The sequence below is a fragment of the Notamacropus eugenii genome, chromosome 4 (assembly GCF_028372415.1).
Source record: "Notamacropus eugenii isolate mMacEug1 chromosome 4, mMacEug1.pri_v2, whole genome shotgun sequence".
In the NCBI taxonomy this organism is placed as follows: domain Eukaryota; kingdom Metazoa; phylum Chordata; class Mammalia; order Diprotodontia; family Macropodidae; genus Notamacropus; species Notamacropus eugenii.
In genome coordinates, this window is record NC_092875.1 from 269,428,943 (window position 1) to 269,451,055 (window position 22,113).

General features: G+C 38.0%; 1 protein-coding gene across 6 annotated transcripts in view; it reads right to left on the reverse strand.

Annotated features, from left to right (window-relative positions):
• PCMTD1 (protein-L-isoaspartate (D-aspartate) O-methyltransferase domain containing 1) overlaps positions 1-20,156 on the reverse strand; it is a 53,226-nt gene extending 33,070 nt beyond the window's left edge. Inside the window, exons 1-4 of one of the 6 annotated variants that reach the window (XM_072604576.1) lie at positions 19,898-19,985; positions 17,685-17,719; positions 8,809-8,850; positions 2,994-3,421 (exon numbers count right to left, since the gene is read on the reverse strand). In XM_072604576.1, coding sequence (XP_072460677.1) covers positions 2,994-3,300 — 307 coding nt within the window. In that variant the 5' untranslated portion in view covers positions 3,301-3,421; positions 8,809-8,850; positions 17,685-17,719; positions 19,898-19,985. Of the gene's footprint in view, positions 1-2,993; positions 3,422-7,185; positions 8,747-8,808; positions 8,851-17,684; positions 17,720-19,897 lie in introns of those variants that run through there. The other 5 variants (XM_072604575.1, XM_072604574.1, XM_072604577.1 and 2 more) reach the window with 5 other exon arrangements.
• Between the last annotated feature and the right edge of the window lie 1,957 nt (positions 20,157-22,113).

A 22,113-nucleotide genomic window follows, 5' to 3' on the forward strand; every position in this document is an offset into this window, starting at 1 on the left:
TATGATAAAAGGGACAGCAGACTGGAGGAAAGGGTAATCAGAATGCATGGCATTTGGGGGTGGGGGGAGAGGAGACGGGGAAAAATTTGGAACTCAAAATTTTGTGGAAATAAATGTTGAAAACTAAAAATAAATAAACATTATAAAAAATAAAAAACAAAAATACTCTTGAACTACAGCATGTTGACTCTTAGATCTCAGGAATTACTTGGTTTTTTACAAGATCTTGTTTAAAAAAACAAAACCTAAAAGCCAAATAAACCCTTTTTTTTTGCTGAAAAATAGGAACTGATTTTCTTGGTAAGACAATGACAGAACTTCAGAAGCAGTGGGGAACTCAAGAATAATAAGAAATAATAGTGGCCTGAACCAGAATAACTGCTATGTGAGTGAAATGGAGGGATGCAAGAGATGTTGCGAAAACAGAAATGTTATCAAGTCTAGTATAGTCCCACTTCAACATGACAGACTTTCAAGTACCTGAAGATGGCCATCAGGTGCCTATTATGTCTCCCTTCCTTCCTCCAATTCCTTCAAGGAATTCTCCTATCTCAAGGTCTCTCACCAGTCTAGTTTCCCTTCCTTGGATATATTCTAATCCGTCAGTGTCCTAACTAAAACATGGCATTTATTCTAGATTTTGATTGACCAAGGCAGAGTACAGGGACATATCACCTCCTTCACTTCTCTATTAAGACAGCTTAAAAACACATTACATTATTTGGATACCATGTCATGTATACAGTTGACTCTTTTTCACAATGTTATAGATTTTTCACTGAATTTTATTTTAGAACAGATAAAATACCATTGAGTCAAAGACCTGCAAAGGTTCATCAATCCTGGTTGGGGTATTTCTCAAGCAAAAACAAGGTAATCTTTTGTCTAATTAACAAAAAGAATATAACTAAAAGCCCCCATTTCCAGAGGGTAACATCTACTGCCTTTTGATTCAGGGACCATTTGTGTGGATGTGTTCTCATGGTTTGGTACCACATCTCAGGCCAAAGATTGACAAGAGTTGTTGCATCTGTAGATCACAGGATTTGGCTGAAAGTCTTTCTAAAGTTGAAAGTCTTTCTAAAATCTCAACTTTATGAGGACTAGATCCACAGTAGATGCCATAAGGTAGTGTTATACTGAAAATAGTGCTGCTGACCTCATCAGGCTAGTTAATTGAGCCTATGACTGAGAAAACAGCTTACATCATCCTTAAGTCAAAATGACTCCAATAAATTAAGTTGATTTAAGAGTCAGAGGACCTAGGTTTGAACCCTAATCTAATATTTACTTATGTGTATAACCTTGGGCAAAGTCATTAAACCTCCATGTAACTCAGTTTTCTCATCTATTAAAAAAAGGTTTGCACCAGATCAAGTAACAAACAAAATGGTCTACTGGCAATGCTCTGGAGTGTACCCCTAACTAAATTAAAATGTAATTGGGAAACAACAAAATAAGTTAAAATATAAAACAGATACTGTTAATATGTAGAGTTTCTAAGTTAATGTATTCCCACAAGAATCCTTACGTATATTTTAGTAAATGTTTGTTTCTATTTAAGTTTAAACTACTGGACTAGATAACACCTCTATCCACTGGAAAGAAATTCCAGTGGATAGAGCACAACATCTGAAGTAAGGAACACCCTGGTTCAAATCTAGCCTCAGACATTAGCTGTATGGGACTCTGGACAAATTGGACAATAAACAGCACCTACCTCCCTGCTCTATTATGTGAAGATCAACTGAGACATGTAAAGTGCTTTGCAAACCTTATCAAACTATAAAATGCTAGGTATAATCATCACCATTATTAAAACTTTCCTTCCATCAAAACCTTGATATGTATTTAATGTGTCCTCTTAAGAGGCAATGCAAATGGAAAGGAAGCTTTTTACAAATCACAAAATCATGGGACTTTACAGGGGAAAAAGTTGAGAATCTCTATGATATTAAAAAAAACTGTCTGGCCATGGAAACACCTTTTCTAAACCAAAGGGTAACAAATACCCACTTGCCCCAAGATGCAAATAGCCCAGTTGCTACAAATGATTCCCACTTGATACTAGCATCATATCTATCCTTACACTGACCTTCACTGAGGTAGTTTTTTTTAATTCAGTTGCCTTATATCAACAACACAAAGGATAATAGAGACAGTATTTGAGAAAAGAAAAAAATTACAACTCAGAGCTACATTCAAATGTTACTAAAATACATACACATACATTACACACTTATCTAGGCAGCTTATCAAGAATATTGGTAACATTTATATAGAAATTTAAGGGCTGCAAAGCGCTCTACATACACTATTTGATTTGATAGTAGGTAACTTTACAGCCAAGTTTTTCTCAAAGTTAAAAAAGAAAAAAATGCCTAATAAGTTGATCTTCTACAACAAATACATTACTCTTTATAAAGCCTTACCTTGTATTATGGTAAGAAGTTATTTCTCACATTTTCGTACCCATAAACCATACATTTTGATCTCCTATTTCCCTAACTATATTGGATAACCCTAATTTCCTTCTATCTCTAAAATCCTAATTTCTACCACCTTCTCTATCTCCACCTTACCCATGTCTCTCCAATAATGAAAAGGGAATTAATGCCATGATAGAAAATGAAGGTCAGGAAAGAATCTGTTTCTCCATTTTACTCTTCAAATTTCTCAAATCAGCAGTAAGGATTTTTTTCCCTCAAGAGGACTATACTATAATCCTAATTTGCCTGGATTCTAGTTATACTCACTAGTTTTTAACATAAATTTCAGATAGCAAGTGGCATCTGCTTGGTACAACTAGCCTGTTGACTGGAAGCAAGAGAGAGATGGAAGATTATTTCATATTTCACTTCGAAAATGTTATCTTATGTGCATAGCATCGAATGACTATATAATATACATACAATATCATATACAATATACAACAATATTGACAATATACATGCTTTAATACAATATTTAAAATCTCTCAAAAATGAAATTACCTAAAATTAAGCCCACCATTGTACTCAAATATCCGGTTCCACTTCCCAGGTTAAGAAAAGACAATCCTGGTTGAAGTTTCAATGCCTCCATTACTTCAGAATAAATACAAGGTGCTGATAAATGAATGTTTCCATGCTTCCAAGCTAAGTCTTTATAAGCACTGTCCCTGTAGCCTTCCAAATAGTAATCTCCTCGATCAATAGCTCTGAATGCTTGCTCCACTCTTTCAGTACGAATGTAGTGAGCTTCTTTTAAGTTGTCAATTAAATCATCATTGTCTTCCCCAGCACTCACAGCTCCTCCCATGATGATATTCAAATTAAATCAATAATTTGAAAAACATTAGCAGAATATGTCCAAAGAGCCTATGTAAAGGGACTTGATTGTTTCTTTCAACAAAGCATTAAATTTCAAAAAAGAATTAATCCTGGAAAAAGAAAAAAATGAACAAATTTGATTAATTAGTGAACAAGAAAAAATGTACTTAAAATGAAAATTACTCTCATTTAAAAATAAGACTATTTGATATATTTTCAGCCTAATTTAAATTACACTTCAGTTTTACAACAGAGTTCAAATCAACATACTTTTAAAAATACATAACAAATTGTAAAACCATTACAATGCTATAAACAGACTAATATGTTACTGAGAAAAGTATTGAAAACAAAGTACAAAAGCAGCTTCATAATAACCATGGTTTTCAATTTAGCAATGTTCAGGACTTCTAAACCTTGTGACAAAACTCAAACGTAATAACTCTAATATTCTGCACAATGGGGAAACATTTATTAATCCTATATATAACTTAACTTACAATTATTATGTATATATAATAATTTACAATTAATTATAACTTAACACTAAAAGAGTTGGCAATTTTAGGAGGGGGGAAAAGTCCAATTGTCACCTAAAAAGTAAAATAATTAAACGTAACTATAGTATTAGATGAACATGAATTTTGATAATTATATCCCATATACAGATTTTCCTTTTTAAAATAATTCCCAAGTGTAGCATCTGCTAAGGGGAATAGAAATAAAAGTCAAAAACAAAATGAGTATTTAAACAACTAGAAGAGCAAAACATTAAAAAGTCAAAACATCTGAGATATATTCCAGTCACTCCTTATTTCAGTCATTCCTGCATACACAGCTCCCTAATTTTTCTGATATACCACTTGTATCATCTCATTCTCCAGACTACAGTTTTCCTATAATACTAGATTGAATCTTAATTAGCACACAAGTCCCTCTCCTCATTCCTTCTCTTCCATATGTTATTACATAATTCTTTTTTGTGTGGTTATTCATAAAGGAGGGTAATTCCCAGTCCTACATTTTTCTCATGTTTGTTCTCACCTAGACTAGACCGTCCTCTTTCCCTCCAATTGTTACCCATTCTCTCCTTCAAGAATCAATCCCAGGCTCTCCAAAAAGCATACCCTAATTTAAACCCCATTTACTCCATTAGTGTGAATTAGTTAATACTTGAGCATTATTCACACAATTTGTTTTCTTAGTCTTTTAACTAAATCATACTGTTCTTGGAAAAAGAGGGACAATATCTTCTACTTGCTTTCAACATCCCATGGCATTTGTTACACATCACTGCATATATATAATCTGCATTTAAAAATGTTCGCTAACTGGATTAAATGATATAGGCACAGAAACAACCAGTAAAATTAGAATAGCAAGGGGGTATTTCCAAATATATTTTAAATTAAAAAGCTATAGTCTTCATTTGGGGGGGGCTAAATGGTCCAGTGTATGGTTGTGCCAGGCTCATCCTCCTGAGTTCAAATCTGGCCTGAAGACACTTATTTAGCTGGTGACTCTGGGCAAGTCACTCAACCCTGTTTGCTTGCCTCAGTTTCCTCATATGTAAAATGATCTGGAGAAGGAAATGGGAAACCACTGCAATATCTTTGCTAAGAGAACCATCAAATGGAATCACATAGAGTAAGACATCAAAGGGCAATATCTCTAGTCATTTATGGCCAGTGAGAGTTCAACATTAACATCTCACTTATTGAATAGCCTTAATTATCTGAGACATAACAAAAATTTGTTTTTATACCAGTGTGTCCAGTCAGTCATCTGTGCTAAGGCTGGTTAATTCTCCATGTTGCAGGAATCTGCTCCAAATTTGGCTGCTGAGCACCCCACCCATTGGCCTCCATGGTACAGGCTGTTAATAATATTATTATATTTTAAAGCCTCATATATTTATAAGTCTTGGAAATCTTCCTCTACTCTACATCAATGTTAGGTGAGTTTATGGTTTTTATTCTATCTACCACATCCCTACCTTCTCAATTTCAACTATTTGTTTTCATTATCACTTCCTCTCAGGAAAAGATGCCTATTACAGAAGATTTTCTGGCAGTGTTAGAATAATCACTTGAACAGAAGATATTTTGTAGAGGATTCCAATTCAGGGTCAGATAAGATGTTGTGAGGTTTCTTCAAACACTGAAATTGTGTAATTCTGTCATTATGAAAGTTTGGTATTATCCTTAACTGATGTTCAAATAGTCAACCAAGTCCTACTGATTCCACCTATGACATTTTACCCACAGGCATTACCTTCTCTCTACTACTGCTATCACTCTAGTACAAGCCTTCATAATCACCTACATGGACTCCATTCTTACCTTGTTCAGTCATTCTTTCATAGCATTGCCAGAATAACCTCAGGTATCTTTTGTTCTTTAATTTACCAAGTATATTCCAAATTTCTCTATATACTCCATTAAAGTGAAACTGAACTTTGTAAAAGTTTCTGACATGTGGAAATGAAGGACAATGTGCCAACCAGTATGTCCAGTATGAACAAAGACAGGTACCAATATAAGAAATAGTAACTGGTCTAGTTTAGCTACATAGGATCACAAAGCTTGAGTTAGAAGGTATCACAAAAGACATTTAAGGAAATTAAGACAATTGTTAGGAGCCATTTTGCCCAATTATATGCCAATAAATTTGACAATCTAAATGAAATGGATGAATATCTACAAAAATATAAATTACTCAGATTAACAGAAGAAATAAAATAATTAAGTAACCCAATCTTAAAAAAAAAAGTTAAAACAAACCACCAAGAGAATTCTACCACCAACATTTAAAGAACAATTAATCCCAAAACTATATACACTATTTGGAAAAATAGGTGAAGGAGTCCTATGGTGCTAACACCTAAACCAGATAGAGCCAAAACAGAGAAAGAAAATTATAGACCAATTTCCCTAATGAATATTGATGCAAAAGTTTTAAACAAAATACTAGCAAAGACATTACAGCAATATATCACAAGAATCATACACTATTACCAGATGAGATTTATACCAGGAATGCAGGGCTCATTCAATATTAGGGGGAGTGGAGAAGGATGGGATAGAATTTAAATGAAAATATTGAAAAAAGGCATTTGGTCTAAACCCTTCATTAAACAGATGAGGCTCAGGAAGGTTAAGTGACTTACTCAAGGAAGCTCTAGAGACTGAAAAGGAGGGAAAGAATTCAATTCCTTCATTTTACAGATGATGAAAATGAAACAGTAACCAATTTGGTCAACATCGTACAGGAGGCAGGTGGGTGGCTCCATGGATAAAGTGCTGGACCTGGAGTCAGGAAGATAGGAGTTCAAATCCTCAGAGGTATATGATACCTCTGGGTATGCTGATAGCTTATACTCCATGTAGTCTTCAGTCCAGTGACACTGGCCTCCTCGGTCCTAAGCCTCAGACACTTATTAGCTGTGTGACCCTGGGCAAGTCACTTAACCCTGTTTGCCTTATTTTCCTCATTGATAAAATGAACCAGAGAAGGAAATGACAAACCATCCGAGTATCTTTGTCAGGAAAACCCCATGAATAGTACTGGCATGCTATGATTCACAGGGTCATGAAGGGCATGAATGAGTAAATGAACATATGGATATACAGGTGCTAAATGGCAAATTTCAAATCTGAACCCAGGTTTCTGGTATAACTCAAAATCCAGGGTTATAATATAAATATTGTAATATATATTATATATATATAATTATATGCAATATAATTATATATATAATATGAATATATATATTATACCTGTTGAAATTCTTGTGAATTAAATTCTATATATCATCTTTCCCAAGGGCATATAAAATTTAAAATACCTCAAACTGTAAGACTGAAATTCTTACCTTTCAAAGGATTTCAAGTAGGGTATTATTCAAGTGGGTAATTTCAAGGGTATGTGGTGAAAATACAGGGGAACAAAATGTCCCTTCCTTCCCCTGTGTCCCTCAAATCACATAGAGGTAAAAATTTGTTATTTAATCTCAAAGGCCAACACCCCTCCTCCTCATTTGTTATTCCTAGTTGTCATTTCTAGTTGAATCACACTCTGCACGAATGCCATTCCAAAACTTTTTTCTTGTGAAAGAAGTGTCAACACTACTCACTCTTCTCTCCAGGCAAGCAAACAACTTCATCTCCTAATTTACACAGAAAAATGTGGTCATTATCACACAGTTTCCCCCACTCCCTTACTCAATATAACTCCAGTGGCTCCACATTAACTCCAGAATAAAATACAACAACTTTCAAAGCCCTTCATAATTCACCCTACCTTTCCAGTATGCTGATACCTTATACTCCATGTAATCTTCAGTCCAGTGACACTGGCCTCCACAATCTTCCTTGAGAACTCCATTTTCTGTTCCTAGTATTTTCACTAACTGATCCAATGCCTGGAATACTCTCCCTCAAGTTTCCTAGCTTCCTTCAAATCCAAACTAAAATATCACTTTTTACTGAAAGCCATTCTTGATGTTCCTTAATTCTAATGCCTTCTCTCTGTTGATTTCCAATTTATCCTGTGTATAGCTTGTTTAATATAGCTGCTTGCATTGATGGCTCTCTAGACTGTGAGCAACTTGAGAACAGGGACTATCTTTTGCCTTTCTTTTTATCCCCAGCACTTAGTAAAGTGGCACAAAATAGGTACTTATGTTTTTTTGTTATTCTTCAAATTATTTTTCAATCATGTTTAACTCTCCTTGATCCCTTGGGAGGCAAAGATACTGGAGTGCTTTGTCATTTCCCTCTCCAACTCATTTTACAGATGAGGAACTGAGGCAATCAGTTAAATGATTTGTCCAGTCACAGAGCTAGAGGCCAGATTTTTGAGGTAATCGTGGATAAGTGATTTGTCCAGGTTGACACAGCTAGAGGTCAGATTTGAACTCATTTAATGTTTACTGACAGAAATGGGAGACAGATAAGAGTACAATGTGCGAGGACGAGTTGGACCACAGAGCGTAGGAAGGCGATGATAATAAACATCCTGCTGGTAGCTCAGCAGAGAAATCTAATGTTTTACTCATAATGGGAACTAAGAAGCAAAAGCCCTCACTGTTTTGGAAACAAAGGTAATATAAAAAGTACCAGTTTCCCAGTTGAAGAACTTGGGATCAAGTAGTGGTACTGATACCTATTAGCTCAGTGGCCATAAACAAGTAATTTAACTGAGGCCACACAGGAGATCAAGTCTTTTAATTCAAAAATACCTGACTCAAAGAAAATAAACATTGGATTTAAATTTAAACTTGCTGAAATTAAGAAATAACTACTATGTTAATTAGGTATGATAAATTAGAGGCTTAAAAGTCCGAAATCAATTCAATTTAACAAGCATATATACTAAATCCCTCCTATGTGAGAGAGACCAACTGATAAGGTCAAAGGACAGCTATTGCAATTATACTATTTGACAATCTATTTTTTTTTAATTTGCAATTTTATTGCTAGAGTTTTTATATTACCTTTTCATATGAATCCTTCTTTCTTTATCCAGCATGCCAGATCTTGTAAGGAAAAAAAATCACTTCAGCAAAATAAATCCACATCTCAACTGAGTCTGACAGCATAAATAACATATGACCAAAATCCTCCAACTTTGCTAACGGTGCATTTTCTCATTCCTTCTTTAAGGATGAGTTTGTTGACCATAGTAAAATGCCTTTTCTCTAATAAAACTGGAAATCTCAGTCAATAAAATTATATCAAAATAGAAATGTACTATGTCTAAAACAGCATATGCTCATTTTGTTATTTTAAAATTATACTTTTATTCACTTTTAGGGAAAATCTAATCTGAATCTGGAGACAAAGGATCTGGGTATCAGATTCTGACTCTGCTACTTACTTCCTTCATATCTTTGGTTAAGTCACTTGACCACTCCAGACTTGTTTCATCATCTATAAAATGTGACTGTACTAGCTGGATTCATTTCTAAGGTCTCTTTGCTTTCAACTCTTATGTTTCTATGATTTGTCTATAACTTTTAAAATATTCTCTAGGATTTAATGAGAACATAATTTCTCAAAAAGGTATAAAAATATTTTTTTACTTAAGATTTACAACTTAAATAGGCAGGAAAAATGAACACTGCATATTGAGAACATTCAATATGCTTATATTGATCACTTATCAAATAAAAACTAGTTTAAAAACTTAACATTTAAAGTAGTCAACAAGCAGTTATGCAGTTAACCACTTTGCGAACACATAAATCAATTAACTAAACTTTTCAGTTCACTAAAGACTTTATCCTTTAGTTAAAGTTCAATCATGTTAATTTTTACAAAAGATAACCCAAATGGGGCATCAAAGCTAAGGACAAAAACAGAATACAAAGTTTAGCCAATATTATCAAGAATGAAAAAATCATGTTGTTGTTTAGTAGTTTCAGTCACATCTGACTCTTTGTGACCCCATTTGCAGTTTTCTTGGCAAAGATCCTGGAGCAGTTTGCCATTTTCTTCCTTAGCTCATTGCAGATGAGGAGACTGAGGCAAACAAGGTTAAGTGACTTCCCCAGGGTCATACAGCTAGTGTGACTGAAACTGGACTGCATCACCTAGCTGCCCTTCCAGGTTGGCAAAATGCCCAACATACTTTGAAGACATGCATTTCAATGAGTATCTAGACAATTTTTTTTAAATTTTAAAATGATTTTTACTTTTTAAAGCTTTGAGTATTATCAAGTTTATATATTTATCCATCACCTGAATTTAAGATTATTTGGATCACAACTTCAACACAAAATAGAAAAGTCTAAAAATACTTTATGTTGACATTTGAAACCTCATCCTAGAGCTACAAATTTAATCCAGATTACAACAGAGTAACAGCACAGCATTACTGCTACGGTAACTACCAAGAGATTCTACTACAACCCTAACACTGTCTTGGAAGAGGCCTGTCTTTTCTGCCCATCTTTACAGAACTTCCTTGGACCTTTTCTAAGGGTGAAAAACTACAAAATTCAGCAACCAGAAAAACACTTGCTGGGCAGCACCAGTAAATCATTAGGAGCACATAAAGGAAAGTGCACAATCTTCACTTGCCAGTATCTGGCCTTTTCCAAAAATCTAGTAAATACTAGCACCCAGGTCTGGATAGGAAGAAACAGAAGGTAGACAAGGTAGCTACTGCTGCCTATCTGCAGTCACATAATCTGGGTCTGAATCTTGGTTCTGCCACTTATTGTGTGACCACAGATAAAACAAAATGAGGGGATTTTAAAAGTTTAATTCTAAAGTCCTCTTGAGTGATTCTATGTTCCTTCCCTAAGACTATACTAAATTAGAATGGGAATTCAGGACTACATGTGAATGGGATAGCTTAGGATGGCCAAGAGTAAATGAGGATGTAGGAATAAGAAAATGTAAAACAAAACAAAACAAAAAATGGTAGGGATATGATGAGGCTTTGGGGAACTAAAGTACCAATCTACATGACCACATGCAGGAAATCATGTGTGGAGTTAGCTCATATTAACAAATAAGAAATCTTGGGAAGGGAAGAAGTGTTCAGGGGGTAAAAGGCCACTGACAAAGATGTACTGAAGTCTTCCATCTATGCACTTATTTTAAATTTTTACTACAGAAAAGATGACTTAATGTTTCTCAGTTATAGAATTAAGTCCAAGGTACTAACTGCTACCCCATAATCCTTGTTTCCTTTGAAATAGTATATTCTATTTTTTTATACACACACACACACACACACACACACACACACACACACACACACACACTCCCCTTTAGTAAGGATATGTAAAAAACCTTAAAAAGGTGTATGTAGAAAATCTATTATGAACTGAGGCTACAGACTATCAACATAGTTGAAAAATAGTTCATTCATTTATTTTTTACCTTCTATTAATCCACTGATCATGTCATTTTCTTAGTCTCTACTGGGTTATATCCCTTGAATGAAAAAAATGTTGCTAGCAGGATCACAGTTGCAGCATTGAAAGAAACTTTTAGATGTACATGTGGTCAACCCCTTCATTTTACAAATAAGGGAATTGAGATTGAGAGTGCGTTAAATGACTTCAATCCCCCAGCAAGTATTTATTAAGCACCTAATAAGTACTGTTGGGGATACACAGACTATCCCTGACACTATTCTAATTAGAGGAAATCTGTGAGACAAACAAAGTGTATGACATTAACAGGAGATCACAAATTTACTGAGCGCGGGAGTGATGGTCAAGAGTATGATTCAGATGAAAGGTATTGGTAGCTATGTGGAAGATGGATTACAATGGAGAGAATAGCTAATTAGAAGGCCCCCACAATAGACAATAATAGTACCTATCTCCCACAGTTGTTGTGAAGATCAAATGATTAATTGTTAAAAACACATAGTAATCATTACATATTTATTACTATTATTAACAAAAAAAGCAAATAATTCAGACATCTCTCTCCTGACTTCAACTCCAACATATCTTGCATTTACATTACATAGTCTCAAAATAATGTTTATTCAATTCAATTGAAACCAAATACATGGTCACTATTATTCTAGGCTTTCTGCAAATATGGCCAACTGGATTACAACTGACTTTATCAGAGTCATCTGATATCACCAAAGATTATTGTCTAATTTTATTCAAAATAATACAATATTTGAATTACACAATAAAAATATTCTAGTCAATAAAAAGCTTCTAGTCTTCTAATTCAGCAGAATGCTAAAATCAAGTTCTTGAAACACTCATCTTAAGAACTATAATGAGTGACTGACTAAAATCCATAAACACAGAGGGGAAACAAGTAAGTATGTGTCTTTCCCTCGTAGCAAAACTGTAGTGTTATGATCTGACAGTCTGAAAAATTCCAAGCTCCCCTACATCCTGAGCATAAGTCTTCTGCAGTCATACATGGGCACAAGTATATTGTTCCTTGTGAAAGGTCATCCTCACCTGCCTGTCCTCATTTATAAACTGGTAGTCTACAACTTGGATGACATGTTTTTCCCATAAAAATAATATTATGGGATTTTACAGGAGAGGATTTAAGTTGGAACAAACATTAGAGATAAGTCATAGAGACAGAATTGGGAGGGACCTTTTCAGACTAAAACATCTTCATTTTAAAGATGAGGAAACCAAAGCTCAGGAAACAGTTTACATGCCAAAGTTCACACAAGTGATGTCATAGGCAGAATGTGAAGCAAGATGCTCTGACTGAAGTCAGTTCTTTCCCTTATATATATATAGCCAGGTCCTCAATTTTACAGAAGAAAAAATTCAGGCCCAGGAAAGTTAAAGGACTTCTCAATAGTCATACAAGTATAAAGAGGCACAGCCAAGGTAAGTTAAGATATGACTCGAGGGAAGATTCTAGGGCCCTGAGGGAATGAGGTACACAAAAGGAGGGATACCTCGTGTGCTCTCTCTTAGCAGTTCTTTATCCTTTTTCCATTTTTGAACCCATGCTGTCTTTAAAATCTCCAAGTTATTTCTAAATAGCAAACAAGAGCATCTATTTCTATGTATTGTAAGTCTGCTATCCGATGGGGAATTACCCACTGATGACTATTCATACATTTACTGAAGGAATAAGAAAGTTCAAGTTAAAGCCCACACACAAACAACTACAATATGAGATAGAGTAATAATAACTATTAAAAAGGACACGACACCATGAGAATTCTTAGGCCTCAAGAGTTTAACTTAAAGTTGGAGGTAGTAGGGAAAGCATCATGGAAAACGTGGCATTCAAGCCAAGCCTTAAAGATTTCCAAAAGAGGAAAATGAGGTAAAAGGGCATTCTAGATGGAAAGAAGAGTTATAAGCAGGGTAGCTGGCAGTTTAAAATTACATTACTACAATATTCCAGGGGAAAGAATTTGTGCCTAAAATAAGGTGATAGTAACAGAAATAAAAAAGAGGACAAGGGGTGACACTAAGATGGAAGAGTGATAGGAAGCAATTCAGCAAGCTCCCCTCCATAAAACTCCTCTCAACAGATCTAGAAAATGCTCCAGCCTGAATCTTAATGAGGAAAAAGTCATTTATTTGTCCAGCCTAGCTTGGCATAGAGAAACAGACAGGGAGGTCTGCAGACACTCAAATCAGGAGTGCTCCAGGCTAGCACTCTAGGGAGCCCAGAGGGAGGAAGAGGAGGTGACAGATCCCAACCTGGGCATCCACAGACCCATACCAGGAGACTACAGAACAGGTGCAGGCTGGCAACTCTGTCACCTACCACTGAGTTTCACCTCACAGATCTGTGAAAACTGATGAAATAGACCTGCACATGGGCATGAGATTCCCAGATCGAGAAGCCCTGGGGTGGTGACAGGGAAGGAATGAAGTTCAGAAATCACCAGCAGCAATGGTGGTGTGGTTCAGACTTCAGGTGCAGAACACTGAAAACAGGGTCTCATTTCCAGCATCTAGCCAGCATTCAAAAGAACAACCAGAACAGAAACCCAGACAGAAGAGATATCCCTAGAATTCTGCCACTGAATCATCTGGTTGATAAGGGACCAGCAGAAATTCCAAACTTGTTACACAGACCCAAGGCCACCTCAAAAACCTGCTTTGCGGTAGCAGCAATCAGACTTGCCCTGGAACACTAAAAACTTTCAGTCCCCTGGCTGTTCCCTGAGATCCTGGAATAACCCAACCCTCAATACTCCAAGAAGTAGCTTCTATCTAGAAGTGAGCAGAGAACAGCCATAAGTCTGAAGTCAGGAGGCTGACTAGAAGAATAAGCAAACAAAAGAATCCCACCATGAAGAGATGATACATATGTCCCTTCTGATCCCTACCATCTGACAAGGCCTGAAAGGGGTCCAAATGTTACCACTTACCAAGACATGATGTCTTGCTGATCTTAAGAATGGAAAGGGAAAACAGGAATGGGGAGGAAAGGGGTACACAAGTAAATATTTATACAAGAATGGGCTTAAATTTGAACCTCACTCTCATGTGAAGTGGTCAAAAACAGAAAAATACATACAGGAAACAGTTGAGTATAGAAGTATAGTTTATTCAACACAGAAATAAAGAGAAATGAAGCGGAGTTAAAAGGTTAAGGGATTAGTTCTATGAATAACAAACTTTATACTAATTACATAAAAAATATTTATAGCTTTTTTCTGAGGTGGAAAGGAATAAGAATTTTGAGGGTTGAATTGACAAATAAGTTATGGTGTATAAATAAATATGGCAGAACATTATTGTGCCGTAAATTCTTACCAGCAAAACCAACCTCAATTCCAGGACTAATGATGAGTCATGCAATGTGGTAAGAGATCAAAGATTTAAAATGCAAAATATGACCAATTTTTTTTGAGGGGAGGTGACTTGTGGCCAATGTGGAAAAATGTTTTGATTGACTATGCATGTTTGTAATCTGTTTTTTGTGAGCTTTTTTTTTTCGGGGGGCGGGGTGAGAAGGCAGATCTTGGCTGATTAAAACAAATACTTCATAAAATATTTTTTAAAAAAAGGTAAGAGAATACGTATTTTCGTAGAATCAGCAAGATTTAGCAAATGATTAAATGCATAAGGGCAAAAGACATGGAGGAGTTAAGAGATAAATAACTAGGAGCTTCTGATGATATAACAGTAATAGGGATAAGAATAGATCAGTGATTTCACTGGTTTAGAAAATGTCCTGTATGAAGAAATAAAAATGGACCCAAATCAACAAGCATTTCTTAAGCGCCTGTTGTTAAGTCCTTTCAGTCTTGTCCCACTCTTGACCTCATTTGCATTTTTGTCGGGTTTTTTTGTTTTTTGTTTTTGGCAAAGATACAGAAGTGTTTTGTCATTTCCTTCTCCAGTTCACTTTATAGATAAAGAAATTGAAGCAAACAGAGTTAGGCCTAGGGTCACACAGCTATTAAGTGTATGAAGCCATATTTGAACTCAAGGAGTCTTCCTGATTCCAAGCCAGCGTTCTATGCACCTGGGCCACATAGCTGCCCCCTTCTTAAGTGCCTACTCTGTGCTAAACACTGTCCAAAGTGCTAGGGACATAAATATAAAAGTGAAACAATTCCTGTCCCCAGGAAGCTTATATAGTATTGGTAGAGACGTGTACCCAAAGGAGCATATAAAAATATAAATAAGTCATTTTAGAAGGGATAGAACTGATATTTGATACATGAAGGGTTATGATACTTGAACAGAATCCAGAGGAAAGGCTATCTTTCTTAGAAACAGGTGAGGCATGAAAGAGTCACTGCAAAATTATGGAGCTGGAAGACTGAGTGTCATTTGTGAGGAACTGCACAAAATCCAGTATGGTAGAACATAAAAGTTTGAGAAAAGGAATGAAACAAAATAAGGCTAAAGATATGTTGGGGTCAGGTAATGATCAGTTTTAAATATAAAGAGTTTTTTAATATTTTTCCCTAAAGGAGCCAATGGAATTCAGGGAGTAGCTCAATGATATGCTCAGACTTGCAGTTTCTCCAAAAGAAAATCATTTGGAGGGCAGGTCTAGGAAGGAAATACGATGAACCTGCTTATGAAATACACTGACATCTCAAATGCAAATGTGTTTTATAAGCAGTTGGAATCATTAGGTTTGTAGCTCAGGAAAGTTAACAGAGCTATAGGTATAGATTTATACCAACCACATAGCATCTGACTGTTGCAGCCATGAGAACGGATAAAATAGAACATACACTCAACAGGGCTAGATTTAAAAAAATATCTCAAGTTTAGCAGGCAGGAAGGGGAGCTAGTAAAGGGAACATTGAGAGTTACTGGAAAGGTAAGAGGAAAATTGGGTGAATACTCTATTACAGAAGCTAAGGAAAAAGAAAATTTCAACCATCATAGAGCTTGAGGCTGTGAGGCTCTTTAAGAATGAACCTGAAGTTCTTATAGTCCAAACAAAAAAATGAGTCTGCTGTATGTGCACGTGGACTAATCACATTAACAGGTAAACTACAGTGCTATTAGATACAATGGATACCAGTAGCTTCTCACATGCTGTCTGGCACTCTTAAGATTTGCCCTATGTCTCTTGCTATGACCATAGCAAAGTTCAGAGATACGACTAAGGATGCCCCAGTTAGGCTTCATCTTAAGTCACTGTTCATCCCCACTGGCTTCCCTCTTCCACCTTTGGTCAGTTATTCTATATCTCATTCTCTCAAAACAAGAATCCCTCATGTCTTCTTGTCTTCCAAGGTGCCAAACTGCTAATGGGTGAACTTATTTGACTAAATGAAAGAAGTCTCCCTCAATGTTCTCCTTCCAGTTTCTAGTCTTCAAAAATAATTTTTTGTTATATTAACTCTCATAAATTATATAATTAATACATATAGAACATGAGGCTATATTAAATACCTGACTTTAACTGAAAATTATACATGTAAAATTTATATGTACACATGTGCTATGTATAAAATTACATATGCATGTATCTTAAACTCAAGGGTGTATAAAATAGAACTGATATTCTTCCCCCTAATGCCCCTAGTCTCTCTTTTAAATTTTCCTATTTCTATTAAAGGCATGAAGGAGAGCAGACAGATTTGCAACACTGTTGTTATCTTTAACCCCCTCATCCCATATATCCTCATCAGGAGCTTTTACCTGAATATTTGAAGTGCTTCCTCTAATCAGACTGCTTGCCCAATTAAGAAGCCTCTCCCCTTCCCTCTCCACATTGCTGTCAGTGATATTATGAAAACACAGGCCTCACCATGTCCCTCAATAAATTTCAGGGGCTCCCTATTAAATTTGAATCAAATACAAACTTCTCTTTTTGTTCTCTAAAGCCCTTCACAACATAGCTCCAACTTACCTTTCTAGGCTTATACACAATACTTCCCTTCACACACTTCACAACCTAGCCAAACTGGACTTCTGGATGTTCCTTTCACAGAAAATGCCATGTCTCATCTGTGTCTTTGCAAAGGCTTTCTATCCCACATGCTTGGAATGCACTCCATCAACTCACAGAATCACCAATTTCCTTCAAAGTAGCACTTTCGGACTTTCTAAACTGACTTTCCTGATCCCCTCCAGCTACTAATAATGAATACTACCTTTAAAATTAACTTGTATTTTATACATATAATATACAAGTTTTCAGTTCCATAAAATCTAAACTCCTTGAGGGCAGGAATTTTTTTTTTTGTACCTGACATACACTTAATAGATCACTATTGATTTATCAATTGTATTTGTACACTACAAAAGCAACCTGTCTTTAGAATTACAAACACCTATATTCAAATCCTACTTTAAACACACACTGTGTTACTAAGTGCAAGTCACTGAACTTCTCAGTACCCGCAGGGCAACTCTATAAGACTATAAATTATAGATAAGTTGCTGATCTTCATCAGTGGAGGGAGTTTGCATACTCAAAGTTCCCCGGCTGGATGAAATCACCAAAGGTCTGGAACAACAAAAAAACATGTAAAATTTTCAATTAACGCCAGAGATTTCACAGCTGCGGTTAACTTATGAGATAAGAGCAAATTGGACAAGAAGGTTTACATATAGCCTCTGTGAAGCTTGGATTCGGTCCAACGGCCACACTGGAAGACCTAAAGGGCCTTGAGGCTACAGGTTCCCCACCCCTTGTAATAAGGGTATGTATAGTTATACTCTTACAAAGTTACAAAGTTTGTTGGTTCTCTCTTTAAAAGTTACTAATCCCTGGGAAACAAAGACTCAACTTTGCCACCTTGGTTAAACCACTTAACTTTTAGCCTTTAGTTTCTTAACCTCTAAAATGAAAAAACTTAATTGGATTGATGCTGAAATTCCTTCTATAAGAATTCAATTAAAATTTTTTAAAGTACACAAAATAAATCACATACAAAACACAGAACCTACTATATGATTTTATGTCTAAAATAAATTTCTTCTGAAATCAGCTCTTTCCAATTACCTCATTTCTCTGTCTCCATTCTTTCATTCTCCTGGACAGAAACAATGACAATCTTTCCATCTTCCTTGTTCTATATTATTTGTTCTTTCCTCTTCACTCCCATCCAAACCTTGATAACTTCCATAAAAAGATTATAAAGTTTCCTGCCTAGTCAGTTTTCTCTCTCTTCTCTATTTGCAAATCATGTTGATATGCAAAGGGCTAAATCTCCAGAGTACAAGAACAATTAAGTCTAATGGAATTATTTATTTTCCTTATTTTGACTTATTTTTTTCACAGTTTTGAAGTATTTCAAAAGAATACCAAATCATTAAATCACTCTATCACAATTCTGTACATCACAATGCCCATTAAAATCCCACCTCGGTCTTAGGTGCTTACGATTTCCTTTAAAACACTTTTAAAAAAATGAGACTATGTTGGCTGTACTGTTCTAAGCTTGAGTAAAGATCAGTCATGTTACCAGGCCCTCAAAGCATAAAATTGTACTCAGTACATAGTATAAACGTTCAAGAACAAAAAATTAGGCATCAAATTAGGTATCAATGCAATTTCCAAAAGCATTTCCTCCGAGAAATATCTGATGCAATCTTAATCAGCTAGTTTTTTGAAGTTTATTATACAGAAGTCAACTACCATTTATCCAAACATAGATAACTCTCTGTGGTTTATTCATAACCATTTCTAAGCCTTTGCTTATTTTCCTTTGCAATATAGTATACATCTACGGTTACCATTCTTTCTCATCTTTCCCCAACTACCAAATCTGACCTTACTGAAGGCAAAATTCATTATAACATTACTAGAACCAGAACTATAAGATAAAGTTACATAATATATTGTATGCATGTGTGTATAGATAAGTAGATACAAATGGATATTTTTATGATCATGGACCGAGTCCATTTATAACCCGGCTCTGCTAAGTACTTCTAAAATTTCTGCTCCATTTCCTTAATATCCAAAGTTTCTCGTTAGTTAGACTTTAAAAGGAAATTTTAAAATGTTTATGTTTTGGTAAAGGCTATACCTAATACAAAGGGGTATTTCTTCTTCACAAGTGCGTCTGATAATTTTATTGTACCTATTTTTCACCCACCCTTAACGCTGGAAGGTGGGTCCGAAGGTACCTTTCACTCTAATTGCAGTATTTGACCATGCACTTCTTTTACTCCCTGGCTTGACCTTTACACATTCTTCTCTTCGTCCCTTCCTAAGCCCCACTCAGCACTCGGGTTTTCCTCTTTTCCACTCTAAGGGGGGGGGGGGGGGGAGGTCACAGTCTAGTCACCGCGCTCCCGTCCTCAGGTTTGCACACCCCGCCCCACCTCCAGGAGGTAGATGCCCTAGGTGCACCCAGCGCAGGGCTCGCAGGCAGCTGCAGCTGCTTGTTTACTTGCAGCAGCAGCAGCCGTAGCAGCACCAGGAGCACCGACAGGTCGCGAGCTCCCAGGCAGTGGCGCACCAAAAATGCAGCCGCGGTGGGGGGCAGGGGAAAGAGAGGAGCCCGTCCCGCCCCCTCCCGCATCCCTCCAGTTTCCTTCCCCTGCACTCACTTCGGGTCCCGCTCGGCAGGGGCTCGGCCCCGGGCCCCTCGTCCTCCCACCACCGCGGGCAATCTCGTCATGCCCGCTGATTTTGGAAAGAGGGTGAGAGAAAGGAGGGTGTTCGGAGCCTTACCTGCCCCTGGCGTCTCCGGCTGGCCCCAAACGGGTAGTGCGGCAGCTCCAAAACATCGGCCCGACCCACCACGTCGGCGGCAGGGCCCCTCGTGACGTCGGCACCACAACAACAACAACGACCGCCGCCGCCGCCGCCGCCGCCGCCTCAGGCGGCCTCCGAGGAGGGGGAGGGGGAGGAGGGCTGCCCAGGACCCGGCTGGCTCGCCTCCTCTCAGTCGACCCGGGCGCGGAGCATGCGCATGAGATCCCGGAGCCCCGGGGCACTGGCCGGGCGGTGACGCCAGAGATCAACAAGTCGCCGGAACGCCCCCCTCACTTCCAAACCCCCTCCCCCACCCCGCCCCGCGAGCAGCCTCTGCCTGCCAGTCCCAAATAACGCGAGGTCTGTGTTGGGGCAGGGTGGGGAGGTGGGGGGACCTGTCTTTAGCAGATCCCGCGAGAGCAGGACCCCGCCCCCATCCCCCTACCCTAACCCCTGCCAGACTGAGCCGCGCTGAGGGGAAGGGTTGGGGGAGGGGCGGGGAAGGTGGCTGGTGTGGATCCGGCGCGCTCCGCAGGGACTCCGGAGCCAAAGGACGGGAAGGATGGGGAGGCTCGGGCCGGGCTGGCGCGCGGGGACGGAAGTCGGCGCTGCTTCCCAGCGGAGCCGCGCGCCCCCCGGCCAAAGTTTGTCCTTTGCCTTCCCTGCTCCCGAAGCTCCGAGGTCCCGAGGAGCAGAACCGGTGCCAGATGGAGTGCCTACTGTCTTCCAGGCGCACCGGGCGGCCCGAAGCTGCCCCTGCCCTCCCGTCCGCGGGGCGCACGCCGCCGGGCTGGCCCCTGCGAGCCTCCTGCCCCGCCAAGAAGCCAGCCGGAGCTGGCAGAAGCGCGGTTGTGCCATCCACGTTTTGGGGAAGTTTCACGTCAGTTTCGAAAAGTCCTCACTTCGCTCTCCCCGAAGTGATGGAAACCCTCCCAGCCGCGGTTGGAGTTCTTAGATAGACAGGACTTGTAATTAATTAATTAATAAGATAGATGATAGATAGAGGGGTTGACTTGGGTCATCTGTCACAGTTCCGTTTGGCATTCTGGTGAAGCCTTCTCAAAATGTATAAAAGAGACATCGGATTACAACGAAAACCATTGTAATTGATCCGAGGCAGCCAGGTGGGTGCGGTGTATTGAGGGCTCCAAAGATCGATTTTATTATCTATGACCCTCGGCGAATCCCCATCTGTCTCAACTGTACTTATCTATAAAATGAAGATAGAAATATTACCTACCTCCTGGAGTGGTGAGGATTAAATGAGACATTTGTAAAAGCTTTTAAGTCTTAAAGCCATAGATTTAGTTATCTGTAAGTTTTAAGATTCCTGTTAAAGATTTTTAATGATCTATTCTCAATCATTATTCTGCTTGATATCTGCAGCTTTTGATATTGTTGACCACACTCTGCTGCTAGACAGTCTAGCTTTTCCGGACACTCCTGTTTCCTGGGTCCTCAGGCTTTCTGGATCTTATCCAGGTGTCCCCTAAGGCCCTATCTTAAGTCCTCTTCTAACTCCGAGTTCTCTCCTTTCACGATCTTATCAGCTCTCCTCTGTATAACTTGTCTTCATTTAGAAGATCTAATCCCTAAACTCTCCCTGAGTTCCACTTCTACTTTATCGACTGCTTTTTAGACATCTCAAACTCAACATGTTCATAAATGAATCCGTTTATTATATTCACACATACACACGCACACACTCTACCCTGTTCCCCACATTCCTGTTAAATAAGACATCTAGTCACCTAAATTCACCTTGGATTACTCACTGATGTTGTCCTGATTTTGTTTTTTTTAAGAGGACCAGTGACCTCACAGAATGACAGCTCAGTTCTATTGTAGATTGGATTTAAGTGAGGCAAAGTTTCAGAAGTCATCAGCCTCACTCTGTTCCAGTTAGTGGGAAGGCAAAAGGTAGCTATGGCCCAGGATGCAGTGAATGACCCTGATGTCTTTAATGTCTGACAAAGCTCCAGGTGCTTTGACCATTGAAAAAAAATTGTTCTGTTCCACCCAAAGAGGACTTTACATGTTTGGGGTAGACACCTTCCCATCCCCCGCTCAACTCACCCATAGGTTTGAGGCCTTTTGGTTACTTTCATCTTGGTTTAGCCTGTCTGCCTAGACATTTTTACCAGGGTGAGAGTTAGGTGACAGGTGGACACCAAAGGTGGATGGGCAGCTCT